This window comes from Typopeltis vanoorti, chromosome 2 (genome assembly GCF_054136105.1).
Source record: "Typopeltis vanoorti isolate ZY-2024b chromosome 2, IOZ_Tvanoo_1.0, whole genome shotgun sequence".
Lineage (NCBI taxonomy): Eukaryota > Metazoa > Arthropoda > Arachnida > Uropygi > Thelyphonidae > Typopeltis > Typopeltis vanoorti.
The window spans coordinates 134,893,777-134,915,473 of NC_143550.1; the positions used below are offsets into that span (position 1 = coordinate 134,893,777).

Here is a 21,697-nt window from a genome sequence, read left to right on the forward strand (position 1 = left end):
CAATCATGTACTACTATTTAATTTATTTTTTGTTATTTTTTATTTTAAATTTATTATTTGTGAATTACATGAAAAATTGATTATTTGTTATAATTTTTTTTCCTCAGTTCAGGAAGAATTTAGGCAATTAAACAGTGCAAATAATTTAACCTTCTTGAAGAGAAGAAATGTCTACTGAAACGCTCTTACAGAATTACATTATGATAAACTAAATACGTACCAGAAATATTTTGTAGTTACAATTCTTAATCTCAGTTACATTACAATTGAAAATTTTATTGAAAAAACTGTGTTCTATTTAACAAAAAATAAAAATTAAAAATAAATAAATGTTTATCAAAAATTTAACAAATGAATCAAATTACTGCAATAACTTTTTCTTACCATCAAACTGATGTCAGGGTAATTCCAAGAAGAGAAAACTGAAAACTCATCTTGTCTGGAAATTTGAGTGTTATCAAAAGTAATACTGGGGGGGGGATTCTTTTTTGTAAGAAACAAGACAGAACTGGGTTTTACTGTCATTTAAGTTGATGAGGTTATCTGAGTCCCATTGGAGGATTGCTTTTAAAAATTTTCTTTCACATACTATTCCAGAAAAACAATAAACCCTATATGAGCTACTGTTGCCTATTGTAATGCAATCACATTCTGCTGTTATTATATCAACCATGCTTAGTTAACAAGAGATGATGCAATATGTAACTATTGCATAAGATGATGCAACACATCATATTGTTCCATATTAGCCTATACAGTCTATTTGGTGCATGAGTCTTGGATATAGCTTATGTCGTATTCTCTATTCTCCATGTGACAGAAAAATGCCTTGTATGTGTGTCAGTTGATGTATTGTTGATGGTAGCTGATGAGCTCCAGCCAAGGAGAATAGAAGTTGAATTGCAGGATAGAGAAAGGAGCACATTTGAGGCCATTTGGTGTGAGATCGTGGCTAGCAGAACTAAATATACAATTGGGTGCTGCTATAGACCAGGTGATGGAAAAGATGGTGGTGACAGTATGCACAAGCAAATAGAAGAAATGGGTGGAAGGAGGGTGATTATTATGGGAGATTTCAACTATGTTCGCATTGATTGGAGTGAGGAGAGGACACATGGGAGGAAGGAACTGGATTTTATGCGGTTATTAAGGGATAACAATCTGCGACAGCATGTAATGGAAAATACTAGGGGTCAGCGAGTGCTTGACCTAGTAATTACATCTGAGGATTTGGTTGTAACAAATATGACCACATTACCACCAATCGGTGAGAGTGATCATAGGGTCTTAACTTGGGAGGTGGCTAAAGGTGCAGAATTTTCAATTAATACAGGGTACATGTGGAATTATCGGTTTGGAAAGTATGTCAAGCTTAGGAGTTTGATTGGTTCAGTGCCATGGCATGTACAACTGCAAGGACTAGAAGTTGATAGTGCATGGGAGGTAGTTAAGAAGTGCTTGCATGAAGCAATGGCTGACTGTATACCTAGAGTCCGAATAATAAATCAAGTAGGGGTTAAATGGATGAATAACACCATTAAGCTTGAGTTGCAAAAAAAGAACCAACTATGGAGGGAATTTAAGGAGAAGGGTGACCGGCAGGCACATGAACGGTATAAAGTGCAGGCCAGAAGGGTGACGAGTGTGGTAAGAAAAGCAAAAAAGGATTACGAAAGAACATTGGCCATGCAGGCTAAAGAGAATCCTAAACAGTTTTTTAGATATGTAGCAAGTAAAAGGAAAAATGTACATGGCAGATTGATTTTAAAGAATGTCGATGGTAGGGAGGTAACTGAATCAGTTGAGATAGTTGAGTTACTGAGTGAGCACTTTGCAAAAGTATATCATCCAGGTAGTGACATTGCAGAAACGAATAAACCAGTAGATTATACGGGAATTGTGGTTAATGAAGTGGAGGTGAGTAGTCTATTGCATAACCTCAATGTCAATACACCTGTGGGATTGGATGGTATACCAGCTCGTGTTGTACGAGAAGCAGCTAAAGAATTGTCAGTACCCTTGACCATTTTGTTTAATTTGAGTCTCGGGTCTGGGTTAGTCCCGAGCGGGTGGAAAGAGGGGAAAATAGTTCCGCATAAAGGTGGTTCTAAGACTGCTGTTGTAAATTACCGACCGATTAGCATATCAGGAATCATTGTCAAGGTCTTAGAGAAAATAGTCAAGAGGAAAATACAAGATTGGATAGAAGAAAATGGGATACTGTATCGGGGACAGCATGGTTTTGTGAAGGGTAGGTCATGCCTCAGTAACTTGCTCACGTATTATAACACAGTGACGGCTGAACTGGATAAGGGTAATGGCTTTACAGTGATTCTACTGGACCTTGCTAAGGCCTTTGACAGGATTCCACATGGAATTCTAATCAGTAAATTGCAGCATATGGGAATGGACATAGGGTTGGTGAGATGGATAGGAGGGTGGTTGACGGAGAGATATCAGAGAGTGGTTTACTCGGGAGTAGAGTCCACAAGACGGCCTGTGACTAGTGGTGTGCCACAAGGATCTGTTCTTGGACCACTGCTGTTTAATTTGTTCATAAATGATATAGGAAATGATCTGAGAGGAACAGTTCATTTGTTTGCAGATGATGCGAAGTTGGGTAGGGCAATAGTGAATGCAGATGACGTCAAAATTTTGCAGGATGATTTGGATAGATTGGAGGTCTGGGCTAAGGAGAATGGATGTCAGTTTAATGTGGCAAAATGTAAGGTTATGCATTTTGGGGTGAAAAGATTGGCGGCAGTTTACTGCATTGGTGGAACCGTGCTCCAGGAAATTGATGAGGCACGAGATTTAGGAGTGTTGGTAGATAAGGAATTGAAATTTAGGGGACACATTGCAAAAGTGACCAAAACAGCTCATCAAATCACTTGGTTGCTGAAGAATACGTTGACAAGCAGAGACAAGCAGGTTATTGTTCCTCTGTATCGAGCCTTGATAAGACCCCATCTAGACTACTGTGCTCAGATTTGGTCACCTAGGTTTCTTCTTGATGGGGAGGAGGTGGAGAGGATCCAGAGGCGAGTGACCAAGATGATAGCAGGTCTGTGGAATGAACCGTATGAGAACAGGTTGAGGATTTGTGGGTTGCAAAAATTGGTTGATAGGCAGAGAAGGGAGATATGATTGAGACATTCAAATTACTGAAGGGTTTCTATAAAATTAATTTAGAAGATATTTTTGAGAACAGGGCTGGTTGTGGGAGGACTAGGGGACATCCATGGAAACTGGGCAAAAGTGTGGTTAGTAAAGGTGTTAGAGCTGGGTTCTTTACTTTTAGAGTAGTGAATGAGTGGAATGCGCTCCCTGAGTCTGTGGTGGATGCTGTGACAGTGAATGAGTTTAAGGCGAGGTATGATAGATATTGTATGAATGTCAAATAGTTGTGATGAATATGATTTGGGGCCTCCCTCGATGAGTCTAATGACTCCCTGGAGTTGCCCGTAATAATAGTAATAGTTAAGGAAGCCTACGAACATTATTTCGGTTGTAAGGTAGATGATCAAGATAAAAGCTGGTCTCTACATGTTTTTATGTTGGTCCATACATGAAAGGTTGGTTGATCAACCTATAGTACATTGGTAGCATGCTGGGAAAGGAGAAACTTGTTTACATTTGATTTAAAAGCCTGTATATTGTATTCTTTGGGAAATACATCAGAGGAAGACTGTTCCATATAGCAGGGATGAAGGAGGAGGAAAAGAAACTTGTTCTGTGGATATCAAGGTGTACTATGAAAAGATGTTGAATGGCAGCTGCACGTTTCCAATGAGCTTGGTACTGAGTGGGAGAATTATTGATGCTCTTTCAGATGAACATTGCCATGGAAATATTTATAGAATACACCAATTGCAGAGACCAAACGTATGTGTGAAAGTGAGGGAAGTGAGTTGGTAAGAGATGGGTCATTTATCAATCTAATTGCTCTCCTCTGAATTGGGTCAAACATTTTGAGGGAATATTTAGGAGTCCCCCACTCCAAAAGTGAGAGCAGTATTCAATAGCTGGGTGGATTTGTAATTTGTATTTGTGACATTACTTCACCTCTAAACAACTGTTTAGAGGTGAAGTATCATCTTGAGTGAAAGAGAAATCCTAGTTTTTTGGAAGCTGAGGATACAATGGTTGTGATGTGTTTATACCAGGAGTGGCCTGATGTCAGGGTAATTCCAAGAAGAGAAATCTCATCTTCTTTGGAGATTTAAGTATTATCAAAAATATTACTATGGGATGGTTTTTTTTTTCTAAGAAATAAGACAGAACTGGGCTTTACTAGCATTGAAATTGACGAGGTTATCTGAGCCCCATTGGATGATGGCTTAGAGATCAGAATTGAGGGCAGTGTTGGTTGATGTTCTATAGGTTGAAGTGAGTTGTGTAGAGTAAGGTTTGTCAAATGAAAGGGAGGAGTGCAATATGCTGTCATCTGCAAAACTGTGTATTGGGTTAGAGGTCAACTGAAGTAAGTCATTGATATACAGAAGGAAGCGGGTTGGTGAGAGAACAGAACCTTGTGGAACCGCAGCATTAGCTGGATGGTGAAAGAATAAGGAACCATCTACCATCACACATAGTGTGATGGTAGACAGAAAACTGGCAATCCAATTGCAGAAGTCCTGAGACAGTTCAAATTTTAGGATTTGCTTAGTAAACCTTTGGTGCCAGACCCGGTAAAAGCTTTAGAAATATCAAGTGCATCCACTTGAGATTCACCAAATTTCTCCATGGCGTTTGCCCAGAGATGGGTGATATATGAGAATAGATTTCATGTTGATTGGCAGTGACCGTATCCGTACTGGTGGTCGCTTAATAGCTGGGTGCCTTCATGGTAGTGTAGGTGTTGGGAATTGATGGTTTTCTCCATCTTTAGATAGGACTTAAGTGAGTGAGATAGGGCAGTAGTAGATGGCAATAATTTGTTATCCTTCTTAGGAATGGATTGAATATAGGTCAGTTTCCTGGCTTTGGGATAGATATCAGTGGAGTAAGAGAGAGTATGTACAGGCAGCATACGATAGGAGTCAGTTATAGTGCACAGACCTTCAGGACAATTGGAGGATGCCATCAGGGCCAGGAGACTTTTTTGTATCTAATTTAGACAATAGGTTTCTGATCTCTTTTTGGCAAAATGATATAGGGGCATTGTATGTTAGGCAGTTAGAATGATTGGGGAGGGGGGGCATTTGCCATTGTCAGTTATGCATGTATTGGAGGCAAAGTGCGAAGCCAGGAGATTAACTTTTTCTGTGGGTGATGATGCAATAGAGCCATTTGGGTATGAGTATGATAGGGGTGGAAATAGTGTTGGGCAAAATTTATGACCAATTGCTTTGGCAAAGACCAAAAAGTAAGGCTGCCATTTGGGCAGGCTGCAAGTTTACTGCGTTTTGCCTGTTCAAATTCTAGGGAGTCTCTCTAGGGGTTACAGGGCCCCTCTTGGGGGACCCTGTAACTCCTAGAGAGCACGTCCCCTGGGTGGCGGATAGGGGAGCCCACCGTGGGTGTGTGTGTGTGTGTGTGCACGTACGTGTGTGTATATGGTGGAATGGTCCGAATATACTGAATAAGGACTCGTGGACCAACAGGGCCATAAGGGGCAATCATCTTGATTGTAAGGGAAGTGGCACTCCCATGGACCCCTAGCTGGATCTATCCTCTCCTTCTACTACTTTGAGGAAGATCCACTTACTTTAATCTTTCCTATAAGGCCTTATCAGCCAACTCTTCTTATTTTATGACCCCTATGCTATTAGAGTACTCGAGGGCCATGGGGTCTTTTCATTTCTGGCCTTACAACTATGCCCTCTCTATAAATCTTACTCTCTTTAGTCTACTCTTTCCCCCCTTCAATATACCCTATTCCTCCTATGGGTTTAAATTCAGAAGAAGGCTAGTTCAGAAGCCTTAAGGTAGCAGCCCTACCACTGAACTATTCCATCGTCAGGCTAGTCCCCTGACATGGAGAACATAATTCTACTAGTAAGCTGACAGAAAAAGATAATCAGATTGAATCTATAGGAATCGACCCTGGAATGGAAAAGGTAAAACAAAAATGGAAATGGCAAAATATAATACACATAGCAAACTGGAATGTAAGAGTAACAGCATATAAAGAAATAGAATTAGACCAATTATTAAATGAAAGACATTTTAAAATAGCAGTAATCACTGAAACAAAAAAAAATAAATTAAAAGGAAAACCATGAGAACTGAAAATTTTAATGTGATATACAGTGGAGTTGACAGAGACCAAAGAGCACAAGCAGGAGTCATGATTTGGATTCATAACTCCCTTTCAAAACTGTTAAAACATTATAAATTATGGAATGAAAGAATAATAGAAACTAGAATAAAAATAGATAGAGGCTATTTAACAATAATTGGTTTATATGCCCCAGAAGAGGAAGAGAACAAGATAATATTGATTTTTATAATCAGCTACAAAACATATATAATAATGAATATATTGAAATTCCATATTTCAATATATAATAAAATAAATAAAAATGATTACGTAATTTTAGCAGGAGACTTAAATGCAAGAATTGGAAACACGAAAATTAATAATAATATAGGAATACATGGAGAACATACTCTAAACAGGAATGGTAAAAAATTGATTGACTTTGCAGTTTATAATAACCTAAAAATAATGAATTCCTTCTATAAACATAAAGACATACATAAATATACTTGGGCAGCAAGAGGATGGAAATCAATATTAGATTACTTTATACTAAATGAAGAGACATCAAAATTTTCACTAGATGTTAGAGTTCACAGAGGATATGAAATAAGCAGTGATCACTTCCTTGTTAAAATAAAATTAAGATTACCACCTAAATGACTACAAGTAACAAGAACAGAAAGAAAAATTGAAACATTTGTTTATAAATGTTTCAATTGAATGACACAAATGTACAATGGTATTGAATGACACAAATGTACAATGGCTATATGAACAAAGAATTAACCAATATCTAGACAAAATGAAGAAATAGAAATAGAATGGCTTAATATAAAAACGATACTAAATGCAGCAGCAAATGAAATATTAGGAAAGACCAAAAAATTCAATAAAAGGAAAAAACTGAAGATCTGGGATGATACAGTGAAAGAAATAATCAAAAAGAAAAAAGAAACCTATCACAAATGGTTAAGCAGTAAAAGATTAGAAGATGAAATAGAATATAAAAGAATAAGAGCCATAGCTAAAAGAGAAGTCAGAAAAAGACATAAAGAATCATGGAACAAATTTGTTTCTAATTTAGAACATGATTTATATAAAATAAAACCCAATGTATATGAAATTTTGAAACACTTAAATGCAGATTCCAAAGAAAACATAAAATTAAACACTGAATTGAATTTAGAAGAATTTATAAATTACTACACAGAATTGTGGACAGACAAATATTTTAAAAAAGACAATTGGCAAACAATTAATGAAAATAAAAAGGAAATAACTAAAGAAGAATTAGAAATCAGCCTGAAAGAAACAAGAAACGGAAAATCACCTGGAGAAGATAAACTAGGTTCAGAACTATATAAATATGCAGGAACTAGATTCAAAGAAAGACTCTTATTATTTTTAAATAAAATTTATTCAATTGGTATTCCCCCCCCCCCCCCCCAATAGAATGGAAAAAAGCAACAGGTGATTCCTATCTTTAAAAAAGGTAATAGAGATAACCCTAAAAACTATAGAGGTATCGGTATACTAAATTCCTGTTGCAAAATATATAGCAGAATCTTAAATAGCAAACTAATGAAATATTCCGAAAACTTTATTTTAGAAGTACAGAATGGATTTAGAAAAGGACGATCATGTATAGACCCGGCCTTTTGCCTAAAATTAATAATAGAGAAAAGAACAGAATACAATTTAGAAACACATATTGCATTTATTGACTTTGAAAAAGCATTTGACAAAGTTAAAAGATACATATTATTTAACATATTAAAAGAAAGACAAATACCAAATAATATCCTAAAAGCTAAGTATAATTTCTGGGAAATTCCCATGCTACTCCTCTAAAACACTATTAATATAATTAACGGCTATTTTAGCCTGTTTTTGTTTAGGAGCCCTTATATTTAATACATTGGCTAACATAACTCAAAAGCGGTATATATATATATATATAATTTAGGACATTACGGGCGAGTGTAGAAGGCAATTATGGCAGAATAAAAAATGTTGAAAAATTATGTACATACCTTGATTTTGGTTTAAAGATGCCTTCTAAATCCAAGCTCTTGTGGAAGGGGGGAGGGAAGAGAGGGAAAGAACATGGGGATGTACTTGGGACAAGGGAAATAAGTTTGGGAACCCGGTTACAATTAATAATATATATATAAATATATATATATATTATTTTGTTGTGGGGAGAGGGGGGGGAAGGAAGGGGAAGGGTATCCTTATGTGGAAACTGGGGCAAGGGTTTACGGGGTGTGGACCATTTCGGTCAACGTCGGAACTTTGTGGGAATGACTGTAGGGCTATGTCAAGGCTGCAAGATGTATCTGCCAAATTTGGGCATTTGTTGTCGCTAAATGGCCGGAGGCGTGGTTAATCTGAACACGAAAAAACATCGCAACATCAAAAAGAAAAACAAACCACAGAATACAGGGAAGACTGAAATTGCAGCTCACGCCCTTGAACTAAAACACATTCCCCAAATTGACAAAGCCATTGACAAACAAGAAAACGAAACGATGCTTAGAATATCCGAAACTATTGCCATAAAATGTGATGGTAATTCTATCAACGTCCACCGTCCCTACCTAATTTCCGAATGTTGGACGTTCCAAAACTTACAAAAGCCAGGCCTCCAGCCATTTAGCGACAACAAATGCCCAAATTTGGCTGATACATCTTGCAGCCTTGACATAGCCCTACAGTCATTCCCACAAAGTTCCGACGATGGTCAGACGATGACCGAAACGGTCCACACCCCGTAAACCCTTGCCCCAGTTTCCACATAAGGATACCCTTACTTCCCCCCCCCTCTCCCCACAACAAAATAATATATATATATATTTATATATATATTATTAATTGTAACCCAGGTTCCCAAACTTATTTCCCGTGTCCCAAGTACACCCCCATGTTCTTTCCCTCTCTTCCCCCCCCCCCCCCTTCCACAAGACCTTGGACTTAGAAGGCATCTTTAAACCAAAATCAAGGTATGTACATAATTTTTCAACATTTTTTATTCTGCCATAATTGCCTTCTACACTCGCCCGTAATGTCCTAAATTATATATATATACCACTTTTGAGTTATGTTAGCCAATGTATTAAATATAAGGGACACTTCTAAACAAAAACAGGCTAAAATAGCCTTAATTATATTAATCCTAAAAGCTATCACAAGTATATATGAAAATAATCAAATACAAATAAGATTAAATCATGAGCTATCATATATGAGAGAGATAAACCAAGGGGTCCGACAGGGATGTCTCCCCTTTCAGCAACTCTTTTTAATATCTACTTAAATTAAATAATAATAAAATGGAATAAAAATTTACATCAAGGAATTAAACTTTCTTCTACAGTGAACTTAAACACTCTCCTCTTTGCCGACGACCAAATAATAATTACAAATTCTGAAGATAAACTACAGAAAGCTATTTTAGATCTAAATGAGATATCCAAAGATTATGGTATGATAATATCAACGGAAAAATCAAAAACTATGGCCTTTAAAGGGCAAGATCCAGCAAGAACTAAAATAGTATTAGATAACAAGATCTTAGAACAGGTGAATTCATTTAACTACCTAGGATATATGATCATATATGAAAATGAAAAAGATATAAACATAAAATTGCAAAATATTTAAAAATAACAGGTGTAATTAACTCTATATTTAAACCAAACCTAGTTCAAAAACAAACCAGACTAAAAGTATACAATACATTAGCCCTACCAGTCTTGATGTATGGAAGCGAAATCGGGACAATAAAACAAAAAGACAAACAAAGATTGACAACAGCAGAAATGAAGTTTATGAGAAAAACTGCAAAGTATACCCTATTTGAACACAAAAGAAATGAAGAAATTATGAAAGAATTAAACCAAGAACCAGTAATAGAAAAAATTAAAAAATCTAAACATAAATGGATGGAACACATTCAAAGAATGAAAACAGAAAGATTACCAAAACAAGCCTTCAAGTACAAGCTATTAGGAAAAAGAAAACCAGGACGTGCTCTTAAACGATTCAACGATAACTTCTAAGGGCCGGAACAGGCCATGCTAGGCCTAAATCCTTGATATGCATGATGATGATGATGATGAAATTCGATTTTGGAAGCATTGATAGTTTTCTTGCATCTATTTCAGGCTTCGGTATAAGCACTGAAAGAGGATGGAGTTCTTGATTTGAGCCAGTTGTGGTATTCTTGATTTTCATTTGTACAGCCTTGGCACATCTTTTGGAAAACCAGGGTTTAGATATGGGACGACAGTTCAGAGAAGTGTGGGAATGTATGTTTTCATGCCAGTTGGAATTACTTTGGTGATACATTCAGTGCATATGTTTGGATTGGAAGATCAGAAACAATAGTCCAATGATGGGAATGAAGCATGGTAGTCCCGGAGGCTGTCCCATTTGGCACTGTTATAATGCCAAACTACTCTTGTGTGGGAGTGACTGTGTAAGCGTTGTTGCATGGGGGAAGAGATGAGCACTAGGTTGTGGTCAGAATTACCCAAGGGGCTCACTGCATTCACTATGTATGTGGAAGGGCCATTTTTAAGGAAGAGATCTAGGGTATTTGGGGGAGTGGTTCAGGTTATCTGGTATTCTGGTTGGCATGTGAACAATTTGGATAAAGTTGTTAGTGATGGCAAATGTTTCAGCTGTTTCAAATTTTCAAATGTTTCATATGTTTCTCCTCCAGTTGTACAGATCTTGTAAGCATCTCTGCTTGCAAGATCCATACAACTGGAGGAGAAAAGCCAGTTGGTGTTATGGAGATTAAAATCTTCTAGCGAGATGATTTTGTTGTTAAGCAAGTGGGACTGGAGAAAATCAGTTTTTAAAAAAAGGAAATTAAAGAGCTTGGAGTGGTTGGTGGCATTAAGAGAGCGATAGAGACAGTAGATGAATTTGATTGAATGGGGAAGGGTTATTTTCAACCAAAAAGGTCAAAGTTAGGCAATTCTAGGTTAGCTGCTCTGGCATATGTCAGAGCGGATATATGCGCAGACACCACCCTTAGGTCAAAAGGAGTTAAAAAGTGTGTAATTTGGAAGGTTCAGATGGATAATTCTGGGGGTAGGTGAGATTTGAATTTTTACTAAAAAGAGTAGGTGTGGTTTAGTGGACTGAAGATAGTAGTGGACACTATCAAGGTTGGAGTTGAGGCCACAGGTGTTAGTGAAGTGGATGTGGAAGGTTCTGTTGGACATATATTTGACTGCAAGGGTCTTTGCACATTTCCTATGCTGTACCTCCATACTGGTCTCTATGGTGGCTTCTAGTGGTGTCACTTGATTTGTGCACTAAAGTCTTGTGTCTCAGAGATTATCTCCCTCTTTTTATAAAGAATTTTTCTATCCCACCAAATCTTCCAAGTCCAGTACTTTCTCCTGACCATATACCCAAGAGGAAGGAGTCTCACAATGTTCAGTATTAAGTGTAAGGCTTTTTGCAATCAAAGTGACATGGATAACAGAACAACTGCCTGTAGTAGTAGTAAATAATGCCCTCTGTGTAGAGGATTTCACTATCTTCTGTCATTAATGTAAAACAAATGTAATAGAAATACTGTTGCAGCAAGCCATTGACTATCTTTCAAAATGGGCACTTGCAGTTGGTTCAGATTTTCCCAGCAGAAGACAGTGTGTGCATTTTTGCAGATGTGGCATTCATCTTGACCTAGAACACAGATGAGGTCAAATCTTAATTCCAGGTGTACCAGAAGACAAATTCCTAAGGCTTATATTTAACAATAAACTTAGTTTTCTTTCTCACATATGCCAGTTACAAGACAAGAGTCCTAAAGTAATGAACATTCTTTGTACCCCATCATTCCTCTTGGTGTGTGTAGACAGGTGTTCTTTGCTCCATCTGCATTGTGCACTGATGAAGTTGAAATACAATTACTGGTTCCAAGAGTAGTGCTTCTTCCGGAGAGAGTGCTCTGCACTCTGGAAGAAGATTTGCTCTCTATCCCCTGTCAAGTCCTAAGAATTGCAACTGGAGCATTTCAAATTTCACTGATCCCTAGTCTGCAGAAAAAGGCAAATGCTGCTTTAAGGTCAACAGCTGTCTCCTTAATACAGTACAGAAATAAAATTCCTTCCATACCATGTGTCCAACTGTTTTTTTGTCCACAGTTGAAGAATCTAAACAGCACTCATCAGACTGCCATGCAATCCTTTGCTTTGTGAACAAAAGGTTCTCTGACAAGCTTTAAGTATTGGAGTGTAGACAACATAGTACAGATGTCACTAAATATACTACCACTGTGGCATTCATGCATACCATTATGCAGCTTTTCTTTCTTTAAGCTACCAAAATATTTCGCTCATCTCATTGTCTACCAGCAGCTCTTTCAGGCACACAGAAGGAAATTCGCTATTTTTTTTTTTTTTTTGTGCCTGTCTACCCTGACATACAAAATCAAGGACATAGTGGCATCTTTGTTTCAATAATGAAATACCATGAGTTGACATATTGAAAAGAATAGAGCTTTAATTGAATACATCAGACTGCATTGCTACTAGAGGTGCATAATATATTCAGAATTACATGATTTTCTTCATAAAATAAAATGTCTAGATCTACAGAAACATCCAGGGCTCTCTCGAATCCAACACCTGTTCTCTCAGTTATAGACTCTATACTTAGATGTACATACCCTTTTGATGGATTCCAAGCAACTAAGTTAGCTCATTTCTCAAGTGTCCACCATTTGCCTCTCTCACACACTGATTATCAGCAGTCATCTTGGAACAGAGAGACTAATAATAAGCTCTGCCAAATTAAAACCAAAATTAAATTATGGCAGTCTAGTCTGTAGGGTTTGAACCGAGGAAGTTGTTCTTGCTCAGCTCTGCATAGTCATATCACACACTCCTTCCTTCCTGTTGAGGAATGATGACATACCTGTGTGTGAGTTTTGTAATGCCATTATTGATATTTTAATTGACTGCCTTCATTTCATGTTTTTTTTACCCATGTTCACAATCTGTCTGAGCCTTACACACTCAGATTTTACCAGACTCAACAAATGTTTCTTTTCAAACCTCATAAATCTGGCCTTGCACAACATGGAATTGAAAATGCTAACCAAGATCCAATGGAATAAAGCTAAGCCGTGACATAGATCTATATATAAACTTGAACATTTATATAAAGAAAGTGCTCAAGCCTTACCTTCATACACGTAGACCTAATCTTAATCAAACCAGCTGGCTCATTCCAAAAGTTTGGGAAATTGTTATCCTCAATTGTATTAAATAAATTTAGCTGTTATTTTTTTTAATTTAATTAGTTTTAATTTCAGCCGTTTAGTTTTAAGCCATGAACACATGATTGTATATGTAGAGAGATTCCATTCTAAGCATGCACACTACTGCTTTTTAATTCAATTCCTATTGTTGCTTGAAAATTGTACTGATGTCTTTATTATTATTACTACGGGCTACTCCAGGAGTCCTTAGACTCATCGAAGGAGGCCCTAAACATCATGTTCACACAACTGTTCAACATTCTCACAGTATCTATCATACCTTGCCTTGAACTCGCTCACTGTCATAGCACCCACAACAGACTCTGGCAGTTTATTCCATTCATTTACTACTCTAAAAGTAAAGAACCCGGCTCTAACACCCCGGCTAACCATGCTCTTGCTCAGCTTCCATGGGTGTCCCCTAGTTCTCCCACCACCCAGTCCTGATCTCAAAAATATCATCTGAATTAATCCTATAGAATCCTTTTAGCAATTTGAATGTCTCAATCATATCTCCCCTTTTCCGCCTATCAACTAGTTTCTGCAACCCACAAATCTTCAACCTGTTCTCATATGGTTCATTCCATAGACCTGCTATCATCTTAGTCACTCGCCTCTGGATCCTCTCCACCTCCTCCCCATCAAGAAGGAACCGAGGTGACCAAATCTGGGCACAGTAGTCGAGATGAGGTCTTATCAGGGCTCGGTACAGAGGTACAATAACTTGCTTGTCTCTGCTCGTCAAGGTATTTTTCAACAACCAAGTGAGTTGATGAGCTGATTTAGCTACTTTCGCAATGTGCCCCCTAAACTTCATCTCCCTATCCACCAACACTCCCAAGTCCCTGGCCTCATCAATCTCTTGGAGCACAGTTCCACCAATGTGGTATACTGCTGCTAATCTTTTCACTCCGAAATGCATAACCGTACATTTTGTCACATTAAATTGACATCCATTCTCCTTAGTCCAGAACTCCAATCTATCTAAGTCATCTTGCAAGACTTTGACATCTTCTGCGTTCACTATCGCCCTACCCAACTTTGCATCATCAGCGAACAAATGAACTGTTCCACTTAGATCCTTCCCTATATCGTTAATGAACAGATTAAACAGCAGTGGTCCAAGAACAGAACCCTGTGGCACACCACTAGTCACAGGCCGTCTTTTGGACTCTACTCCTGAATAAACTACTCTTTGATATCTCTCCATCAACCACCCAGCTATCCATCTCACCAACTCTATATCCATTCCCATATGTTGTAGTTTATGGATTAGAATTCCATGTGGTATCCTGTCAAACGCCTTTGCCAGGTCCAGCAATATCACTGTAAACCCATTTCCCTTATCCAGTTCATCCGTCACCTTGTTATAAAACTTGAGCAAGTTACTGAGGCATGATCTACCCTTCACAAAGCCATGCTGTCCTCTGTACAGTATCTCATTTTCATCAATCCATTCCTGTATTTTTTCCTTGACTACTTTCTCCAAGACCTTGATAACGACTCTTGATATGCTGATCGGTCGGTAATTTGCAACCATAGTCTTGGATCCTCCTTTATGCAGTGAAACTATTGTCCCCTCTTTCCACGCCTTCGGGACTAAGCCAGACCCGAGACTCAGATTAAACAACATGGTCAAGGGCACTGATAATTCATTAGCCGCTTCATGCAAGACCTGTGCCGGTATACCATCCAATCCCACAGATGTATTCACATTAAGGTTCTGTAATAGACTATTCACCTCCACTTCATTCATCACAATTCCCGTATAAACTAACGGTTCCTTCATTTTTTCAACGTCACCACCTGGATGATATACTTTTGCAAAGTGCGCGCTCAGTAACTCCACTATATCGACTGGTTCAGTGAACTCTTTACCATCGTCATTCCTTAAAATCATTTTGCCATGTACAGTTTTTTTCTTGCTTGCAGCATATTGAAAGAACTGTTTGGGATTCTCTTTTGCTTGCATAGCTAGTTTCCTTTCATAATCGGCTTTTGCTGTTTTTACTACACTTGTTACCCTTCTGGCCTGCACTTTATACCGTTCGTGTGCCTGCAGGTCACCCCTTTCTTTAAATTCCCTCCATAGTTGTTTCTTTTTTTGCAGCTCAAGCTTAATGGTGTTATTCATCCATTTAACCCCTACTTGTTTCACTATTCGGACCTTAGGTATACAATCAGCCATAACCTCCTGTAAATGCTCTTTGACCATTTCCCATGCTCTATCGACGTCCAGCCCTTGCAGTTGTACATGCCATGGCACTGATCCAAGCAATCTCCTAAGCTTGTCATACTTGCCAGCAGGTCTTATGATAAATAAAACAAAATGTTTACATAATAAAAAAGTTATGTAATGTTGTATACATGTTACTTTATAGTTATGGATACCCCACAGGTTTCACTATATAAGAAAATGTTTCTTTTGTTTTTAAATTTTTAAGTGAAATTAACATATTTTACTGTATATAGATACCATTTCCTTTTTTTTCTTGTATATACTTTTAATATCTTATAGTTTTTTATTTATGTTTAATGAACGTTTTACAATTTTTAATAGATTGCTTCACACCTGCTTATTTTTTGTATACTTAATTTATGTTTGTTTCTGTACACCTTTCTTTTTAGAACTACATTCATATTCATTTTTATCTATATCCATTTATATCATTTTTATTATTTATGACTTGTATACTGTTATGATCATTTACTGGTGCATTATGACTACTGCTGTTCTTGTGCCATAAAACATCAAGCAATCAATCAGTCGATCAATCTTGGTATCTACCTATCATTTTATACAGCATGGAACAAAGAAATGAAATATGTCTGAAGATGCATTGAATTCCATGGTTGGTGGGAGTGGTGCTCAGCATTGTTGAAGGATTTGTAATCTGGCCAGCATGACTAATGAACACCAATGTCCAAAATATTTTATATGACTAAATTTTAACTCTGAAATCATAAAATTAAGTTAATGTGTATTTTTCTTTCAGGAACTTGTCTTAGAAATTCTAAGAAGCCGGCCTGCTCATGTCCTCCTGGTTTTCAAGGTCGACGTTGTGAGCAGAATCAATGTGGATGTCGTAATGGTGCTACATGTATACCTACCAAAACCGAAAGTGCTAATAACCATCTGTGTGTTTGTCCTCCAGGATTTGCGGGAACTTACTGTGAGACCTTTGTTGCAACTTCATGCCAAGACGTGAATTGTCGACACGGAGGCACTTGTGATGTCAACTCTAATCCTCCCTGCAAGTATGCCCTTTTTAGATTTTTTTTTTTTTTTTTTTTTTTTACAATGAAGAACTTTATATAGTAAAAAACATTCGGAAACAATTATAACACCTATTGTCAAATACACTAATGTTATACATCCCTATTTTTGTTGAATACAGTAGCGAACAAATTAATCCAAACATTCACATTTTAAAGAAAAATATTAATTCTGCAAGAAAATAAGTACAAAAGTTAAACTCCAACTTTATCTAATGATTTACATTTGCTCCTCTGTTCCTGATAAGTTCATTAATTCACTTAGGCATGAACTCTACCAATGTAGAACACATATTTCTTATTTCTGCATCTTGAAGCCATACTTTTATAATGGATTATATGAAGAGTTATCCTTTGTATCACAATTTAATTTTCCAAGTCTCTTTTCACTATGGTCCACAAATTTTCTGTTGGGTTAATGTCAGCAGAGTTACTGAAGCAAATGGATGTTGTGATTTTTGAAGAACTCTTGCACTTTTTGTGAAGTGTGGCATGGAGCAAGATCCTGTTGGAAGATGAGTTCTTTGTCTTTCTGGATCTGTGGGACCACTCTTTTCTCCAATATTTTTATTTATTGGCCACTTTTCATCATACAGTCAACAGGCACCAGTGATCCTGGATTGTCATTTGTAAAACAACTCTGTAACATCTTTTTAGCTGATGTTTAGGATCTTGTCGAAGGTAGGTGAGAGAAGTCTTCTCAGCTGCTAATTTGCAAACATAGGACAAAGAAATGGCCAAGTTTTGTACAATTTTGCTCACTGGAAACTCTTTTTCTGATAGCCTTCATCAACAGTTGTTTCTTTTTTGGTCTGCGAGCAGTCCTCCCTGCTTCCGACAATCTTCGACAGACTGTCATATCAGAATTATTAAGACCACTAGTTATCAAGTCTCTATTTAAGTCTAGACAATCTTAAATTCATTTTGCTTTTCCTAACTAGTAAACAATCTTGAATCATCATCATCATCATACGTATCAAGGATTTAGGCCTAGTATGGCCTGTTCCAGCCTTAGAAGTCATCGTTGAATCGTTTAAGAGGACGTCCTGGTTTTCTTTTTCCTAATGGCTTTTACTTTAAGGATTGTTTTGATAATCTTTCTGTTTTCATTCTTTGAACGTGTTCCATCTATTTATGTTTATATTTTTTAATTTTTTCAATTACTGGTTCTTGGTTTAATTCTTTCATAATATCTTCGTTTCTTTTGTGATCGAATAGGGTATACTTTGCAGTTTTTCTCATAAACTTCATTTCTGCTGTTGTTAATCTTTGTTTGTCTTTTTGTTTTATTGTCCAGATTTCGCTTCCATACATTAAGACCGGTAAGGCTAATGTATTGTATACTTTTAGCCTGGTTTGTTTTTGAACTAGGTGTGGTTTAAATATAGAGTTAATTACACCTGTTATTTTTAAATATTTTGCAATTTTTATGTTTATATCTTTTTCATTTTCATATGTGATCATACATCCTAGGTAGTTAAATGAATTCACCTGTCCTAAGATCTTGTTATCTAATACTATTTTAGTTCTTGCTGGATCTTGTCCTTTAAAGGCCAAAGTTTTTGATTTTTCCGTTGATATTATCATACCATATTCTTTGGATATCTCATTTAGATTTAAAATAGCTTTCTGTAAGTTATCTTCAGAATTTGTAATTATTATTTGGTCATCTGCAAAGAGGAGAGTGTTTAAGTTAACTGTAGGTGAAAGTTTAATTCCTTGATGTAAATTTTTACTCCATTTTATTATTATTTCATTTAAGTAGATATTAAAAAGAGTTGCTGAGAGGGGACATCCCTGTCGGACCCCTTGGTTTATCTCTCTTGTATATGATAGCTCGTGATTTAATCTTATTTATATTTGATTATTTTCATATATACTTGTGACAGCTTTTAGGATATTATTTGGTATTTGTCTTTCTTTTAATATGTTAAATAATGTTTCTTTTAACTTTGTCAAATGCTTTTTCAAAGTCAATAAATGCAATATGTGTTTCTAAATTATATTCTCTTCTTTTCTCTATTATTAATTTTAGGCAGAAGGCTGGGTCTATACATGATCGTCCTTTTTCTAAATCCATTTTGTACCTCTAGAATAAAGTTTTCGGAATATTTCATTAGTTTGCTATTTAAGATTCTGCTATATATTTTGCAACAGGAATTTAGTATACTGATACCTCTATAGTTTTTAGGGTCATCTCTATTACCTTTTTTAAAGATAGGAATCACCTGTTGCTTTTTTCCATTCTATTGGGGGGGGGGGGGATACCAGTTGAGTAAATTTTATTTAAAAATAATAGAAGTCTTCCTTTGAATCGTGTTCAAAACTACACTTATTCAAACAATCTTGAATAAGTGTAGTTTTCCTTTTTCAGCCACATTTTCTTTTTCTCACAGGAGAAAAGGTACCTGTCTCCCTAAACCTCTTTAAAATTGAATTAACATTACCCAAACCAACACCATACTCATTAGCAATTTGTCTTTGAGTCATGATTGTGTGCTGAGAAAGAGTACATATTTTTGAATGCTTTCTTGGAGACATGTCCATTTTATAGCTACACAAAATGAATAAAGCACTATGAATGTCAACTTGTTTACACTATTAAAAACACACCAGTAATAAACATCATAGAGACAGTTAAAACACACAGCACTCAAGCAAAATTGTGAACAAAAACAAAAACTGGAAATAGTAAACCAAAACCAAAATGATTGTGAACTGAAACAAAATGAAACCAAAAACTTCACAAAAATTTAGCTTGTTCAGATTAATTTGTTCTCTTCAGTACAAAGCACTGACAAATGACATGGTTCCACAAGATACGAAGAAAAGGGATTCATACTAAGTGACTGTAGTTGTATACAATGCAGTAGTGAGACATTGTTTTAATTTAACAAACTTCCTTGAGGTGTATTCTCATAGGCTGCTATATTGAAAGTTTATGTTACTCTAGCATAATCAGAGCATCCGAAACAAACTGTAGCTGATGTTATTGAATGATCAAAATGCTACACTAAAAAGAAACACCCAAGAATCAACTAAATTCATACACGTTATGTACTCTTCATTTTAATGCCTGGATACTCATTTGGCATAAACTGATAGTGCTCTGTAGATTCTCTCATTGAGGCAGTACCAGAACACTAAACTCCACAGCCTCATTTGCCATGCAAAGTTTGCTAAACATTATCACAAACAGTGTTCAGGTTCACTTACATGGTGCAGAACACATTTTGATTAGACCTTAAACCATTGAAAAGCTGTAAAATGGGGGGGGGGGGGGGTTTGAGCCATTTGTATATCTTATACTTTTACTTTACTTTTATCTATTCTTCTTGATTCTGCTGTCTTTATCAATTATTGTTATCCTTCCCTAATTCATCTTTGTTTTAACTTCCTCTATTCTTTATTTTACTTTACTCTGTTTATGTACTTTACTTGCTTTACTTCTCTGTACTCTATTCTAACTTTTCTCTTTACACTTTTACCTAAGTTACTACAGGTTATTATAGTATCTAATACCTTGGAAACCCTTGGAAAATTTATTTAATGTTACGACTGCACCACCAAGATTCCCCTTTAAGGTTACTAAACATAATTAAGATCACCTGAAGTATCTCTCTAAATCTATCTCAGGCTTTATTGACAGTCGTGGCTACTCTTAATTTTCTTTGCACACAGGTTCGCATTTTATTTGGGAACAGTGCATTGGATTAAGGATCAGTGAATACACATTCTTTAGCATAACAAACATATTTATTAACCGTTTAACTGCTGAGATACTAAATGACTAGTATGACCCTCCTTGCTGAGATACTAAATGAGTAGTATGACCGTCCTTGCTGAGTTATTTTCACAATTATAAAATATTTTATAATTGTGAAACTGTGGAGTAGCTATGAGGGGATCCTTGGACCAATATTCTGCGATTGTTAGTTTTTTTACCCTAGCCAAGCATTATGATTCCAAAAAATCTATATAATTCCTCTGGGGTAGTATTTTTCCATTTTTGCAAACGAGATTGGGGTGCTGGTGGTAGTTTCTGAGTCAAAAATACATAATATTTATTTGTTTCATAAGCAATATGTTGCATTATATGAAGGGGGGGAAATAGTTTGAAAAAATCAAAAACAGTTGAACCATCATCTATAATTGCTGAAATACCTGAATTATCATTATTGAATTGGTGAACTGTTGGACGAAAATTTGTATCGCACCATTGAAACAATGAAGCGTCAGGGCAATTTCGTTTTTGCGGATGCACTGGTGCTGGTGGTTCATTATCTAAACTTTCAATATCACTATTTTCTAAAAAATAAATATCATCTAATACTTCTACTAATTCCACCTCAGTAAGAGAATGCTGCTGTCTGCTTGTCGAAGCCATTTTTACTAACTCAGGAATCACTGCATCGTGATCGCCTGGCTCCTGTTGTCAAGGACGGCTCTGATAACATTGTGCATGGTCTCACAATTTTTTACGAAGATAGCACCACAAAGCAGACAGAAGCTTGAAAATTAGTTCCTTCTAATCCTAAGAGATGGCACTATAAGCCCACTCAATTCAAATGCTTTCACAAACTAAATTAAATGAGTATTACACATTGAAAGGTCAAATCGAGTTAACTCAACCGTAGCAGTTAAGGGGTTAAACTAGGATACATTAATACAGTTTTTTCAATGAATTGGCTCTTCAGAAAATTAAAAGTCAAGAATTATAATCTCATGCAATATACTCACATTAAAATACACAGCAATATTAACAAATATCTATCTATAACTTCGTTCATTCTGCTGCTAAGAATTATAATCTCATACATTGTACATATATAATAAACATGCAGCAATACTATCATATAAGAATCGATATTCGCATCCTAGAACTAAAATGTTCAAGCAATATGCATATATTTCACTCAACAAGTTTC

General features: G+C 36.4%; 1 protein-coding gene across 1 annotated transcript in view; it reads left to right on the forward strand.

The window, feature by feature from the left end:
- The window catches only part of LRP1 (LDL receptor protein 1), a 1,646,373-nt gene that overhangs the window by 1,489,969 nt on the left and 134,707 nt on the right, over nucleotides 1–21,697 (forward strand). Inside the window, exon 84 of the mRNA XM_090402369.1 lies at nucleotides 16,490–16,751. Coding sequence (XP_090258495.1) covers nucleotides 16,490–16,751 — 262 coding nt within the window. The remainder of the gene's footprint in view (nucleotides 1–16,489; nucleotides 16,752–21,697) is intronic.